This window comes from Vanessa cardui, chromosome 9, assembly GCF_905220365.1.
Source record: "Vanessa cardui chromosome 9, ilVanCard2.1, whole genome shotgun sequence".
Lineage (NCBI taxonomy): Eukaryota > Metazoa > Arthropoda > Insecta > Lepidoptera > Nymphalidae > Vanessa > Vanessa cardui.
The window spans coordinates 13991121-14008442 of record NC_061131.1 but is presented as its reverse complement, the minus strand read 5'-3'; the positions used below and the strand labels follow the sequence as shown (position 1 = coordinate 14008442).

The 17322-nt window shown below is 33.9% G+C and overlaps 1 protein-coding gene across 2 annotated transcripts; it reads left to right on the top strand.

Moving 5' to 3' along the window:
• Positions 1-11725: 11725 nt before the first annotated feature.
• Positions 11726-16257, top strand: LOC124532242 (mesocentin-like). 2 transcript variants are annotated; one of them, XM_047107021.1, is made up of 5 exons: positions 11726-11854; positions 13549-13648; positions 13766-14840; positions 15122-15234; positions 15561-16257. In XM_047107021.1, the coding sequence occupies exons 1-5, from the start codon at positions 11819-11821 to the stop codon at positions 15599-15601; spliced, it is 1365 nt and encodes a 454-aa protein (XP_046962977.1). In that variant the 5' UTR covers positions 11726-11818; the 3' UTR covers positions 15602-16257. The 2 variants fall into 2 exon arrangements, with proteins under 2 accessions (XP_046962977.1, XP_046962976.1); XM_047107020.1 differs by having other exon boundaries at positions 13549-14840.
• Positions 16258-17322: the final 1065 nt, after the last annotated feature.

Below are 17322 nucleotides of genomic sequence, written 5' to 3'. Positions count from 1 at the left end.
CGAGCAAAGCAGTTAATTTTCGCCAAAATTTTTAATCTTAATTTCCTTATTTTGTTTTTGAAATACAATAACAAAATAATTGTTTATATGCACCAATTAATGATGCTATATGCGCCATTAAAATACAAAGTTTTACGAGTAAATATGTAAAGTAAGTGGTTATTTGTTCCAATAGGTACCATTACAAATATCTTGATGTGTGATAATGATTTTTGACCAAACTGATTTCATCTATAGACATGGACATATTATAGTTCACAAGTGTCACACACACAAACTCAAAAGCACTCTCTAATCTCGTAATCCAATCTTGGAAAAGCTGAAACGACCAGAGAGAGTTCAGACGGAAGACCAACGTTTTCTTCGTTATTTCCGAGACACTACGTTATTCCAATTTGCTGTTTCCAGGCTGTTATTGATAATCTTAATCATTCCTTATAGCATCACTCGTTCAACCTTAACTAAGAGTGTTTTGTCTTTTCTCTTGTGCAGTTAAACTGCCTCACCCTCAAAATTGAGAACCTGCATGTTATGACAAATGAGTGCATAGACAATTAAATAAAGTCTTAATGGATGCAGTGAAAACGTTAATAACTTATGAATGTCCAAATGTTGGACAAAGGCTTACTACGGTTAAGGAGACAAAGGATTTGGAGCTTGTGTTTCAGTCATTCGCTGTCGAGTTACTTGTGACAATGTGGCATAAACTATACCATTTCAGCTTACATATTGTGCTGTTTAATTGTTCTTTTTCGTGTAATACTCAAGTCATTACAACTAGTTAATACAATACAAACGAATGTTTATGGAGAGAAATAAAAATATCGTCCTAATTCTATTCTACATCTAAGTCACAGTATTTTCTATTATAGCCTGTACAAGATCCTCAAAAACATCGATGTCTCTGTTAAGGATTTTTTGTTATGAGACCTTATCGCGTTACTTGAGAAACGAGTTATGAATATCTTTGTTTTTTTTTGTTTTTGTTTTTATGGTATAGGTTGGCGGACGAGCATATGGGCCACTGTAAAAAATATTAACTATTCCTTACATCGTCAATGTGCTACCAACCTTGGGAACTAAGATGTTATGTCCCTTGTGCCTGTAGTTACACTGGCTCACTCACCCTTCAAACCGAAACACAACAATACTGAGTACTGTTATTTGGCGGTAGAATAACTGATGAGTGGGTGGTACCTACCCAGATGGGCTTGCACAAAGCCCTACCACCAAGAAGAAATATTTATTGGGAAGTCTGTATAACAAATACATATTTCCATTTATCTTTTCTATGTGAATAATTGTTGAGCGGATTTTTTATTTATTTATTTATTTATTTATTTATTCTTTATTGCACCCAATCTTACAACTAAAAAATAACATTTTAGTTACATAAAAGTTGCATGAGGTGCAACAGGCGGCCTTATCGCTAAGCAGCGATCTCTTCCAGGCAACCTTTGGGTAAAGGATCATGATATTGATATTAATGGGAAGGGTACAATATTTTTTTACATATATATATAGTATAAATTCCTAATAGAATAGTATACAATACACAAATAACAATAAATATATATAATATAAATATATACTATATTAAATACATACATACATAGATAAATAAATACATAAAATATATATAATAAAATAGGAGATATTAACTAAACAAGAAATTAACAACAACAACAACGACTGCTTAGAATAACTAATGCGATAAGTAAAAGTCCTTAACCATACTTTTAAAAACGGCTAATGATTGTGCGCGCCTTACAGCTAAGGGTAATGTATTCCAAAGTCGAGAAGCTTCTACAGTGAAGGACTTAGAATAGTAAGAAGAAGAATGAGAAGGAATGGAGAGAATTAAATTTTCATTCGAGCGAAGAGCACGCTTGTGAGTCTCCCGAAGGAGAGTGAAACGCTCTTTAAGATAGAAGGGTGTCGCTGGATTAAAAAGAATAGAATAAAGAAGAGATAAAATGTGAGTATTCCTGCGAAGGCGAATAGGGAGCCACTTGAGTTTTTGGCGAAATTCGGAAACATGATCATATTTGCGTAAACCAAATATGAACCGTATACATAGGTTTTGTAATCGCTCAAGTTTATTTAATTGCTCCTCACTTAAGTTTGTATAACAAGTGTCGGCATAGTCAAGAATCGGTAGAAGGAGAGATTGTGCAAGCGTAACTTTAGTTGGAATGGGTAAAAAGTTTTTCAATCTTCTCAGTGAGCCAAAGGATGAAAACAATTTTTTACTAACCTCATTTATTTGAGGTGCCCAAGAAAGGTGCCTATCAAAGATAACGCCGAGATTTTTTACTGTTTCACAGATTGGTATGCAGACGCCATCAAAAAGGACAGGTGGTAATTGTTTCCAGTCAATCCGTGAAATAAGTCTCGGGCTACCAATGATAATCACCTTTGTTTTTGTGGGATTAACTCTCAGACCATAAGATTTACTCCATTGACTTATGTGCATCAAATCTTTGTTTATTAAATCAATGGTGTCCGAAAGCCCGCTGAATTGTGTCTGTGAATATATTTGGAGATCATCTGCGTACAAGTGGTAGAGAGAAGAAATGTGATTAGTGATAGAGGAAATGAATATAGAAAATAATAGAGGAGACAACACGCCACCTTGCGGGACACCAGCGCTTAGCATACACCAGTCTGAGTTACGACCATTAGTATATACGCGCTGCCGACGCCCTCGCAAGTAACAATGAAACCAGTCAGTCACCTTAGGAGATATGTTAAGAGAACGTAGTATAGCTAGTAAAATATCAAAGTCTACAGTGCAAAATGCATTACTGAAATCCAGCAGTGCCAGCACTGTAATCAGTTGCTTGTCCATACCAAGTCTGATGTCGTCCGTTATTTGAACGAGGGCAGTAGCCGTACTGTGACCACGGCGAAAACCGGATTGGAAAGGATTCATAAGGTTATTTTTGGATAGAAAGGGAGTCATTTGCTGATATATAAGACGCTCAAATACTTTGGATAAGAAAGGAAGAATCGATATGGGACGAAATTCGGAGTAACTATTCGGGTTGGACTTTTTAGGTACAGGGATTATTTGAGCATCTTTCCAGATCGTAGGAAATGTACAGGATTCTATCGACAAGTTGTAGATAGATGTAAGGATAGGAGCTACAATATCAATAATAGGAAGAATCATTTTACGGCTAATGCAATCTGAACCCACGGCATCAGAGTTGATGTCTAAAATGTTCTTCTTAACATCACATACAGTAAACTGACTAAAAGAGAAAGAAGGAATATTGGGAGTAGAAGACGCTGAAATATTTCTAATGGTGCCAGTTTTTATCGTACCATCTATGGTATCAGAAGACGAGAAATGCTGGTTAAGTTGGTTTATATCCAGATTATTTAAATTTAGTTCTTGACGTGCTTTCCCAATTCCAAGTGTTTCAAGAAATTTCCACACCTTAGAAGGATCATTGTCGGTTAAGGACTGATGAATATGGCGTCGTTGTTGATCTCTACATTGCATGTTGCAGCGATTCCGAATATTTCTATATTTCTCGCGGTTTTTGTTTGTAGGGTTCATTTTATATTTTGCTTTGGCTATGTTCTTACGATGTTGTAGTACTTTGATTTCATCAGTAAGCCAGGGAGCAGGCCGATGTTTTAGGCGCACAGGACGAATGGGAGCATGAGTGTCATACAGTTGTGTCAGTAAGGAATTTAAAATTGCAACCCGTTCGTCAACTGTATCCGCAGCCAGTACTACTGACCAATCGATTTTAGATGCATCTTCATGCAAGCGACTGATATCCATACCACCAAAGTTACGCAGCAGAAGGATTCTTGACTTGGCTTTAGGTGGTTTAATTTTATAGGACAGGTAAAGTAAATCATGATAAGAGAATGCTGTAGCATTGCACTGACCATGTTTTCCAACATGGTCCGTGGAAGACACAATAATTAAGTCAAGGAGTGAGGGATTAGAATTCGGAAAGGAATGTGTGGCAGAGAGAGGAAGAATGTGCAAGTTAGATGAAGATATTAAGGAATTGAGTCTCACGGATCTATAGTCATTCTTGATCAGACAAGTATTAAAGTCACCCATCAATATAGTGTGGTTATATTGAGGAGTAAATTTTTCAAGAAGGTGTTCTAATGAGGAGAAGTAGTCGATTGATAGGCAAGGATTATAAAAAACACATAGTAGAAGTTTACAATGGGAAAAGGTTAACTCAATAAAAAGATGTTCCGCAGAAGGACTAGTCTGAGGTGCTGACATGCTGATAATTTTAAAAGGAATGTAGGATCGCAGGTACATGGCAACACCTCCACCAGCTCTATTGACACGGTCATTTCGAATTAAATGGAAACCCGGTAAAGAATATGACTCAGAAGACAAACATGGCTTAAGCCATGATTCAGAAACAAGTATAGCATGGAGGTTTTTGTTATCAAACGATGTGAGAAGGTCAGGATAGTGAGCAGGAATACTCTGAGCGTTAATATGAACAATGTTAAAGTTTTTAGGTACGTCTGTAAAAAGATTTAATAGGGATTCATTGAGCGAAGGAATACTTTGAAAGCTGTCGTCGCTACTGGTTAAATCAGAAGAGAGAGAAAGATAAATATCATTGTCGTCTTGAACATGGCTATTATCAATCATTATACATATATATTAAATAATAATAAATAAATAAATAAGAGTATAATAACTTAAAATAAAATAAGTATATAAATATATGTAATAAAAACAATATATAAATATACAAGTTGCTAATATATAATAGTTCCATCTTACCCGCCAGCTGTTGAAAGATTAAGAAATTGATAAAACTAATTAGTAATAACTAAAAAACCTATTTTCTAAAAAATCGATTTTTTGTTATATATACATATTTTATACCCATGGTTTTCGTCTTGCATAGATTTACAGAAAAAAAGGCCATAAGGTATATCACATATATCTTATTAAAGCAAAAATAATATGTTATTTTTTACAAAATGAAGTCTAAAATTGCAAAATCTCAATTATAAATAATACTATATTGGTAAAGTTATTAATTTCGTAATTCGTAATTTCGGGATAATTACCATGTTTTTTTTATTTTTATTCGGTGGAGCTCTATATTTCGACATTATCTACGAATGTCTTGATCACGAGTCTTGTGATCAAGACAAAATAAAGTTATAAATAAAAATAACCATGTTAATTTAAATATTAGTACTTTACCTTTTCCTTATTTTATCTGACGTTTTAAATTCAAAGGATTTCTTCTAAATAACAACAACAAACATCACAACAACAGCAGCCTGTAAATTCCCACAGCTGGGCTAAATGCCTCATCTCCCTTTGAGGAGAAGCTTTTTGGAACATATTGCACCACGCTGTTCCAATGCGGGTTGGTGGAATGCACATGTGGCAGAATTTCTATGAAATTTGTCACATGCAGGTTTCCTCACGATGTTTTTCTTCACCGCTGAGCACGAGATGAATTATAAAGTCAAATGAAGCACACGAAACAGTAGTGCTTGCCTGAGTTTGAACCCGCAATCATCGGTTAAGATGCACGCGTTTTAACCACTGGGCCATCTCGACTCACCACTGGACTATCTCGACTTCTAAATAAATTACTAGTGTATATTTCCTGATGTTTGATTTTATTGTATGCTTGATGTCCTCTTGCGGTAACTAGCGAATTGTGCGTGTACATAATATAGTGCACAATTTTACACGACAGGAAAGGTCCATATAGAGAACTTTATTGTGCTTTCCAAGTATGATTGATCTAGATTGAGTGTAAATTGTGATGGGAGCATTGACTTTATAATAGATTGCGTATATTTTCTGTAGTTTATAATCTTTAGGGTTAGATTAAATTAGTGTTCTTCCCGAAAGATCAGCCGAGCAAGAGTGGAACACGTGTTCCCATTTCCCCACCTCTCAGGCTTTCCGAAGGCTTCTCCTTAATTAAAACCGGCAAGAAATTAGACATTCTTTTCCAAAAGATGGTCTAATTTCTTATATATGTTAAATATAATTCTTGGAAAATGATGTATGTTTAATCGCACTTTTACGGTTACATATACTCTAAGTCCGATTTTTAGCATATTTATATTACTCACAAAGAATATCTAAATATGACGTATAGTTTAAATGAAACGCTGACTTAAGATAGTTGACCAAAAACAAATGACAAATTTCAATGTTCCAAACAGCTTTGGGCAAAACCATGAACTCATGTTTTCATGTTAATAGAAACTACCGGTTTTATAAATAATTAATTTGACTAATAATTATTTACTACAAAGATTTTCAATGCATTAAAATATATTTTGACAAACAATTGATTTATTTATAACGTATTTGTAGACCAACGAATTACATATTTGCTCTTAACTTTTCTAAAAAATAGATACTTTTCTTTTTTCACAAGACTATTAATGAAATGGATGTTTGTTAAATGATCTTTAATTAAAAATTTGTTTTGCAAAGTAAGATGTTTGTCACAAAGAAAAGCTTGAGAACAAAGCAAACTTTTAACTTCTGCTCATGTCGCTCCGTATTTTTGAGGTCAATGTTTGCATATCGGAAGCGATCTTACCAAAATTTTGCGGTGATGTTATCGCCTGTGCTGGAACTATATTGCTATCTGTGGAAAATCAAAACCAAATGAAAACCGATGACTAGATTAAATGTATAATTTCATAAATCGAATACTACGACAAAAGTCTGCCTTACTTCTATTATATATTACATGAATGATTTTTGAATTTTGCTCAGAGGATCGGAATTGCGATTCAACGGAGAAATACTGCTAGCATTCTTGCCACCATTCCACGCGGTCAAGATTTATACAGTAACTAGTTTTAGTTCATATTTGTATATATTTAAGCATTTAATGTTGTTAATTCATATTGAATGATTACTTTATTTTTCCGTCCATTCTGACAAATTAATGTTTGAATTGATAAAATATAATATACCTCAAAAAGCTACTGTGGCAAGATTCCTATCAATTAACGAAGATTGGTTAAATTCGTATTTCGTTAATCATCAAAACGAATAGCAAATTTTTTATACACGTAAGCGTAAAGTAAAAACTTTGTATTACGCTTACATTAGTCCGGATTAAATGAGGAAGGTACGTAGAAAACAAATAATTTTATAAAATTCGAAAAAAATACACACACATACACAATTATTCGTTTAACACATATGCATATTTCATTTGAAATATTTATATTTAACGTGCATATTGCAATTGAAAACACACGTCATGTCAAGTTAAAAACCAAATAAGCGGTTCCTTTATATAAGGTATAATTTAGAACAAGAGCCAAAAGCACCACCACCGGGAGAAATGTTTTAAGGCGATAATTAAATCAATGACGACAAATTATAACACATATTCTGAAGACAACGGCGAAATGTTCCTATATGCTTATAAAAGTAATCTCAATCTGCTAAAGGAATTATATAGAACAGGAAAATAGGTTTTATTATATTAGTAACAACCCTTTAATTCCGCAGACATTTTTAACTCGCTTTGTTATAATCGATACTTTACGATTTTGTTGTGCATTTTATTCGATTACTTGTGATCCGCTAGGGCTTCGCACGAATGCTGCTTGTACTTAATATACCGCAGAATGTCTTACAACGTTTTTCACATAGTTTTTCAGTTATTCTCTACTAAATTGTGCATGTATTATACATATAATCCTTCCTCTTGAATCATACTTTCTTCTCTTTCTCTGTCCCTATATCCCTATATAGGGACAGAGAAAGCGATTTTTAAAAACTAAAACACAAGTAGATATTGATATGATATACCGAATCTATTTGATGTGATATCTTATTTTAAAAGTTATGATCATTTGAGGAGTTCAGATTATGTTAAAATAGAGCATTGACCTCACGTCAAAATGCTTGAAGATCCTCTTAAACTTACAGGCTTTATGTAAGAAATAGTATAATGGGAGTTCTGTAACTAAAACCAGTTTAAGCAATATTCCGTACAACTTCGCGTTCATGCAAGTCGTTGCAGCATTTTAGGGTTATATATATCAGGAAAACGACACTTTATTTATTTTCATTTAATAAGTTAATACCAATTATTCTGTGATAACATTTAATTAATACAAAAAAACACTAATTAAGTCAATTTACTTTTAGTGTACTGTTTATAAAAATATAAGAATGACAGAATGGGTTAGTCATATAAAAATAAGTGTAACATGAGATTTCATACTGAAAGGAGCTCTGGCAATTCTCTTTAGTATATACATATCCGGGAAGGATTTATTGACTTTGTGGAGTCGTAAACTTTTTAAGACATTCATTCAGTTTAAGTGACCTAACTTAAAGTTCTGACGATGTAATTGGCCTTATGCAATGCGAGGGATCATAACTTTTTCTTTAAGATACTCATCTGTTGTAGAAGTTTTAATTTTTAATTATACGCTCTTTATTTAAAAGTAACTCATCGTGGAAAAAAAAAAAAATATATATATATATATATATATATATATATATATATATATATATATATATATATATATATATATATATATATATATATATATATATATATAAAACAATAGTGTAAATAAAACAAATATTCTAAACTGCAAGAATTTTTATTTACCACCTAATGGACAGTATATACTTATATTAATAAACCTTACATCGCCAATGAAAATTAGGGACTAAAATGATATGACACTGACTCACTCGCTCAAGTATTACACTTCGGCTTAAGAATATGTGATGAGTGACTAAAGAGGCTAATGTATAAAATTTCTTAAGTTTACTAAAGGTAGGTTCACGAGAACAAGACATTCGTAGATAATATCGAAACATCGATCTCCACAAATATAAAAAACATAGTAAATATCCCGAAATTAATACCTCTAGTAATAAAAATAATCATGTTAATTTAAAATCTTATATCTTAAGTTTAGGTACAAATACTAGAACTTTAAGTTGTATTGTAAAATAATTTGATACGATATCAGTTTTGCATTCTTATTTTATGAATAGTAGTGAGCCTATTAATGTAAAGGTTTCTCTTCTTAAGAAGACTTGGAGGTTATTCCATCAAGATGTTTTAAAAGGACCGGCAAGTGAGGTCAGGATTCCTCTTGATGTTTGCACTTCCAAATTTGAAATCTCAGTGGTGCTTGCGCTCAAAGACTGACCGCGGCGGATTATTTGCGCTAATCAAACCGAGTACCCTTTTAACATTGGAATAATCTCTCGGAAGAAAATCGCGAACCGAGCCGACTTCAGCGTACATATATTTCTTTTATTATATTCTTATGCATATATCATATGAGCTGAATGAAACAAAGCTTAAGCCACGAGTATATATATGACGGCGCCACTGTATTTTGAGAGCATCAAGAAACGTCAAATGCGGTTATGATATCAGATAGCAACCTTTTTTTAAATTATGGTGGTTTTGACGTCTCTTCGCTCTGACGCGACTTCAGTCTCTTTTGTAAGCGAAGTCAAATGGAAAACAATCCTTTGGCATCTCGCAGAAACAAAACGTGCCTGATGGAGCGTCATTACCTGAGTTGATTGTATTACTGATAATATTTCGTTATAATAATTATTGGATATTGTAAAACAACCTCATACACGTGATTTCAATTCTCTTCGCCCGACAACCCACGATCGCTCAGCAGCCACATATGGGAACCAAAAATAATGATAACGGCAATGTGCCGTTATATATAAAGGTATACTTTGTTTATCAACATACTATTTTGTCAATAGTTGTCGGGTTTTCATTCAAGATTCTTTCAAAATGAAATCAAAATACTCTTTTTGTTTAGGAATCTGTCTTAGCACTGTTAATAAACCTCCGGGTTTAAAACTATTGTTCCTCAACACTCGTATCTGATATATGTAGTTCCGAGAAGCGTATCGTAATGCTATCAGTCCGCTACATTGTCTTCTCGTTTGATTTAAAAGACATCAATCAAACACGTACTTAATATTGTGGTTAAAGAATAAATATTCAATTATTGTCATTTGAATTCAATATTACGTGTAATTAATGTGAAAGAAAGAAGACGAAGATTTGGCACACGTGTATCCATTGATGCGCATTGGAATCAGCGTGATGAGATGAGCTGCAAAACCTTTTCCCTAAAGAGAAAATACCTTACCCCAATTGTAGGATATTAACGCATTCCAATGCACCAAAATCAGAGGGTTCAAGTTACTTCTAAGTATTTAAATAACTAAATTTGAAAGATATTTAAATTAATAAAGTTGTGACCAAGTTACCATTGTCACATCTGATTTTCCAAAGCTAAAGTGCTTAAGCTACTTACATTGGGATCAGAGTAAATATATGTGATGTTGTCAAATACTAAAAAAATAAAAATGAAAAATTTCCATGGTTAAACTTGTCTTACGATCCATATTTTAATATTAAAATTTGCGATATTCTGTAATAATATTTGAACGTTACTTATTTTGATACGTTTTGATTCGGTAATATTAAGTAAAGCGCATATGTATGTGTGTAAACACAAGCATAATAGAAGAATATTAAAATAAGTATAATAAATAAATATATGCCTATGCCTATTTCCTCTGAGATCCGATTGGTACGGTCTGAACTTAAGTCCTGTGGATATATAGCCTCGTATAAGCCAATAAACTAACGGAGTCTAATAGCATAATATTATTATGTCCTCAAAATTGTCGCTTATCGATAAAATAAGGCGTAATGAGTGTGGTTTTTAAAATTGTTCGATATAAAACCTCAAACAAACAAACTACTTCGTTAATTTTCGTTCGAGTCATGGGTAAACCCTGTAGTCAAATTTCTAAATATTTTTCCTTTATTTACATATTATAAGTTTATTTTGTACTAATGAGAGGAAATACGATACTGCAGGAAATAATTGGCTAATGCCTATAAATAATGCACATTATATATTGTGCACTTCTGACCTTTTGACTAAAAGATAATGCCCGAAATTCATTTTGAAAGTGATATCTTATGATATCTATAAATAATACATACATATATATTTATATACAGATATATGTAAAATTGCAGATTTTTAAATTTTCTATCTCATGGATGTAGAATTAAATTGATTTGATTACAATTCACGAATTCTAATACAGTTAACTACAATTTACAAATTATTGCATATTTTTTTATAGATATTCTTATAGTAGGAATTAATATTTTAAATACAGTTTTAGGCTTTTCATTATAGGTCCTCCAGGAAAATTATGAAGTAAAAACTTAAAAGCTAATAATAATAATTTTTGACGTATGTTTATCTTACTTTACATGCAGCACGAAATCTGTCCCAGTAATTCGGTAACACAAGTATTATTCACGTTTAAAATTTATCAATTTTACGAGTATTAATTAGTTTTCGGATCGACGTTATTAATAATTTTCCTCTATGAGCAGTGTTAACACAAAAGTGCATTGTAAACGAAAGTTTATTAAGTTGTTTTATTTAAAATTGATAAATTGAAAGCAAATAATTATGTTTGCTTGGTATGAAATTGATTATTTAACAAAATAATTATTACAATTATTAGCAAATTAATCTTCAAAACAACAATATCATTGTCTTTTGAAATTCTAAAGAAAATATTATACAGGATCATAGCGCACATAGTGCTGTGTGCAAATTATATTAATAAAGTTTAGCTGTAAAGCATGCTTTAATTATAATTATAAATAATAACAAATATTAATAATGAGCTCACATGAACTGATTAGTCCTTCGTGGCGTTACGTTTTCATTGTATTATTGACCTTTGCTGTGAGCGCCCAAATTCAAAATGCGCTTGTATTTAATTTGTTTAATATTGATAGTGGTAAGTTTTTTTTTTTTATATTATAGTTTGTAACTTCAGTTAAAATATATTTCGTACAAGTTTAGATGATATGTATTTAATTTATACATCGCATCAAACAGGCACTAAATTATTTGTGAAATTTTAATATTTACTGTAGTTAAAACACACTAGTTTATTGATTTTTTTGCTTCTAATATTTTTACTTTATAATAGTTAAATTTAGTTGAATTGAGAATGCGTTCAGGTTAACTAACTCAGTCGGTAACTCAGTCTTAGGTATTTGTATACGATACAACATGATTTTTTGCTTGCCATAAGTTTGGTAATGTGTTATTTATTTCCACATCGTATTTTAGATGCTTAGCACGTTTAGTATTTATTAATTGTGATAATTGGATCACAACAATTGATATTTAGGATTAGGTTTTTTATTCAAACCAAAATATAACGCCATAGAGTTAATTTTAACAAATTGTATATACATATATATGAAGTAGATTACATTACTTACTTTTTTTCCAAAATCATTTTGATATTTTTTGGTAAGAACTTATAAAATGAATATGCTTTTCATTTTATTAAGGATTAGAGTTGTGTTGTGTATCATTTAATTGGAACTAAATACCGGAAAGCGTCCGAATTTCAGCAAGATAGAACAAAGTATGCTGCTTAATATGAATAAGCAACAACTAAAAGGAATTCGATGAGTATAATTCCTTTTTAATAATCAAAATCAAAGAATGTCAACTCTTTAAGAATTTAAAGGAAAACTATTAGAATCACTAGTGACATTCCTATACGAATATTACCTAATTGTCTACCTCCGTGGTCGAGTTGTGTGTACACCGGTTTTCATGGGTACGCCACTTCGAGGTCCCGGGTTCGATTCCCGGCCGAGTCGATGTGGATTATCACTAGTTTTCTAGGTTGTCTTGGGTCTGGGTGTTTGTGGTACCGTCGTTACTTCTGATTTTCCATAACACAAGTGCTTTAGCTACTTACATTGGGATCAGAGTAATGTATGTGATGTTGTCTAATATTTATTTAACAACAACAAGAAACAAAAACAACAGCCTGTAAATTCCCACTGCTGGGCTAAAGGCCTTCTCTCCCTTTAAGGAGAAGGTTTGGAACATATTCCACCACGCTGTTCCAATGCGGGTTGGTGGAATACGCATGTGGCAGAATTTCTATGAAATTTGTCACATGTAGGTTTCTTCACGATGTTTTCCTTCACCCCTGAGCAAGAGATGAATTATGAAGACAAATTAAGCACATGAATCAGCGATACTTGCCTGGGTTTAAACCCGCAATCATCGGTTAAGATGCACGCGTTCTAACCACTGGGCCATCTCGACTCGAATATTTATTTATTTAATGAAATCGTAAAATGTAGGAGGAAAACTATGCATCAACTAGGGAGCTACTTCAATTATTCACACAACAAATTGTTAATTAATACACACATTGACGATAATTTGTATTCATTTTTGATTTCGTATTCGCTTTTAATGCCTCGCTATAATTACGCGTGCTTCTCCTTTTGTTTTAAAATCTGAGGATTTAGTATTCTCGTTTTGTTTGTACACATATAAATCCGAAATAGGAAATAATAATTTAATGAAATTATTACTATTAGCCATACGACTATTCGTATATCTTTACATTTAAAATTTTATTTCTGCATGTAAAAACATGTATTTTTTTTTTAGTTTCATGGCAGCATTTTAACGGAAGAACTAGAAAATCCAGTGCCATCAGTAGGCAAGGATGGAGAACTACCAGCAGGCAAAGACAGTGCTTCTACAGCTAGCAAGGATGGTCTTCCATCGACAGGCAAGGATGGAGTGCCATTGTTAAGCGACCATGTGGAGCCACCAGCAGAAAAAGAAAGTGCTTCTACATCTAGCAAGGATCTTTCATCAACAGGCAAGGATGAAGTGCCAATAGTAAGCAAAGACGAAAAGCCGCCAGCAGGCAAAGACAGTGCTTCTGCAGTTAGCAAGGATGGCCTTCCGCCAGCAGGCAAGGGTGGAGTGCCATTGATAAGTGACCACGTGGAACCACCAGCAGAAAAAGACAGTGCTTCTACAGCTAGCAAGGATGGAGTGCCAATAGTAAGCAAAGATGGAGAGCCACCAGCAGGCAAAGACAGTACTTCTACAGGTAGCAAGGATGGTCTTCCACCAACAGGCAAGGATGAAGTGCCATTACTAAGTAAGGATGGAGAGCCACCGGCAGGCAAAGACAGTGCATCTACAGCTAGCAAGGATGGTCTTCCATCAACAGGAAAGGATGGAGTGCCATTAGTAAGCAAGGATGGAGAGCCACCAGCAGGTAAAGACAGTGCTTCTACAGCTAGCAAGGATGACCTTCCATCCGCAGGCAAAGATGGAGTACCACCAGTGGGCAAGGATGGAGTACCACCAGCAGACAAAGATACCGCTTCTAAAGTTAGCAAGGATGGTCTTCCATCAACAGGCAAGGATGGAGTGCCATTAGTAAGCAAAGATGAAAAGGCACCAGCAGGCAAAGATACTGTTTCTGGAGTTAGCAAGGATGGTGTTCCACCCGCAGGTAAAGATGGAGTGCTATCAGTAGGCAAGGATGGAGAGCCATCAGAAGGCAAAGAAAATGCTTCTGCAGTTAGCAAGGATGATCTTCCACCTGCAGGTAAAGATGCAGTGCCATCAATTGGCAAAGATGGAGTGCCATCAACAGACAACAATGAGGTACCATCAGTGGGCAAGGATAGAGTGCCATCAGGGAGCGATGATGGAGTGCCATCAGTTGATAAGAATGGAGAGCCATCAGTGGGAAAGGATGGAGTTCAATCAGTAGGCAAGGATGGAGTGCCATCAGTTAGCAATAATGGAAATACTTCAGTCAGCACGGATGAAGAGCAACCCGTCGAAAACAAGGAAATCGATGAACCAACAGCGGAAGTAAAGTTAAGGTTGGGAGAAAATGCACCCATTACAACGGATGAAGAAAAAGATAAAAGGTATTTATGGAATCGAATTTTACTTAAATAAGCAATAAGTTTTACTGTTGTCAAAATTATATTAAAGATACCTTCCAAAATAAATTTCTTAGCCAGGTACTAGTCATTTTTTTTTCTGGAATCTTAAGTTAACATGAAATATTTTATTTAAATAGGTATAGTACGATACAACTTAGATGTAGCATCGGCAAATTCAATGTTAAGGCTTACCAATATCAACACTAATACCTACTAATATACTTTTACGGCAATAAGTCTTTATATATTTTTTTATTTTCTAGTTCGTCGTCAACGGGAAAATCTGTCGCTATTCTGATATCTTCGCTGATCATCGCCGCTGCCTTCATTTATGCCACGACAATAGTGTATCGGCGATATAAGGCTAAGACATACAGTAATATATACTTTTATTTAATTCATTATTTTATACCTTCGATATAACTATTTATATACATAATCTCTTATATATGTTGGTATCATGAGTTTTTTTTATTTATTTAGAGAAGTAGACTTAAAGAAGCTACCTATGGAATTTGTCAGTGTACCTTACAACGTCAACAAAATCCTACCACCAAGTAAAAACTGCCATTGTTGTTTACTTTACTTTAATGTTTTGGAGCACACAAACATTTTAGAAGAACTTTTATGCCCAAAATCGAGGAATTTATTTATACATTAGTACTGGTATATTTGTTTTTAACAATTTTTTTTATTTTTCAGATGTAAGACGGCAAAACATTGAACTAGGTAACCCAAATTGACACAATTCAACTGGGACGAAGCATATAGCCAGAGACTGCTATAGATTTAAGTGTTTTTATAAAAATGCATTATGTGTACAGATGTGTGTGTGTGTGACTTAAGAAAATTCTTTGTGATTGTACATATGTAGGGTTGCCATCTCTAAAATATAGAAAGCAGGACAAGACGCGAGAAAACCCCGGATTTTAGGGTCCGAAAGCCGGACATATCAACATGATTTTTAAACATATTCAGTGTAATAAAAATCAGTGTAAAATGTCATAAATCACCTTTTTTATTCATTCATTATTTTAACAAACAGAATCATATTACAAGTTGTTACAAATTGTTTATATAAATTAGCTTTTTAAATTCTTGAAATATTAAACAAAAACATTTGTTTAATGAATTAAGGTCTACAAATGAAACCTTTCCCGGACGCTCTCCGGATGCCCTCTAAACTGGGACAAATCCAGGGAAACCCGGACGGATGGCAACCTTACATATGTGAGATGAAAAATGCATGAGGTGTGATTGTTATTTAAGGTTAAAGTATTAATTTCTATCATATAGAATTTAACTTGTAAAGTAGAATTACTTTAAGAAAATATTACCTAGATAATACTTTATGGCTTTGTAGATAATTATTTAGTATTAAAAATTAATGTAAACCTTATATTTGTATATTATTGCGTTGGATTTTATATCAAGAGTCGAGATGGCCCAGTGGTTAGGACGCGTGCATCTTAACCGATGACTGCGGGTTCGAACCCAGGCAAGCACCGCTGATTCATGTGCTTAATTTGTCCTTATAATTCATCTCGTACTCAGCGGTGAAGGAAAACATCGTGAGGAAACTGCATGTGACAAATTTCATAGAAATTCTGCCACATGTGTATTCCACCAACCCGCATTGGAACAGCGTGGTGGAATATGTTCCAAAACTTTCTCCTCAAAGGTAGAGGAGGCCTTTAGCCCAGCAGTGGGAATTAACAGGCTGTTGTTGTTGTTGTTGTTGGATTTTATGTATTTATATAATAGCCTTTAGCCACTTGCGAATTTACGAACCAGCGTGGAATATGCTCCTGATCTTTTCCTCAAATGGAAAAGCCTTAGCTCAGCAGTGGGAAATTTACAGGCTCTTACTACATATATGACCATAACCCAAAGGTGTGGGTTCAAGCCCCGTAAAACACAACTGACTTGAGAACAAAAAATAATTGGCAATTGCATGTTGCGGAAATGAGAATGCTGAGAGGAATATGTGGTGCTACGCGAACGGATAATGACAGAGAAGTATGGAAGGAGAAGACATGCTGTGCCGACCCGAAATAAAATTGGGATAAGGGCAGGAGAATGATAATTATACTAATTATATTATATTAAAAGTAATGTTTGACTTAAATAGCCAATGCGTCACCAACCGTGTTGGCGTATTGGCGATTTAAGCGATAGTTCGGTAATTACCCTCTTTGAACGTGTATGGACATTGGTTACCACTTATTATCTCCATCAATTATATGATCCCTATGTTGTACATTCTACGTTTTTTATGTTATAGGGGGCAAACGAGCAGGGGCTCATCTGGTGGAAAGTGATTATTACTGCCCATGGACATCTGCAGGGTGCTTGCAGGTGCGTTTCCGGCCTTTAAGGAAGGAGTACGCTCTTTTCTTGAAGGTTACCAAGTCGTATCGGTTCGGGTAAAGCTCTGGCAAAGCTGGTCATCATTAATGCTGAA

Excerpts from the sequence above, each read along its gene's own strand:
- LOC124532242 (XM_047107020.1), top strand. The coding sequence starts at position 11,819 with ATGCGCTTGTATTTAATTTGTTTAATATTGATAGTG. Across the intron at positions 11,855-13,548 it reads TTTGTTTAATATTGATAGTG|TTTCATGGCAGCATTTTAAC; the intron begins GTAAGTTTTTTT and ends TTTTTTTTTTAG. Across the intron at positions 14,841-15,121 it reads GATGAAGAAAAAGATAAAAG|TTCGTCGTCAACGGGAAAAT; the intron begins GTATTTATGGAA and ends TTTATTTTCTAG.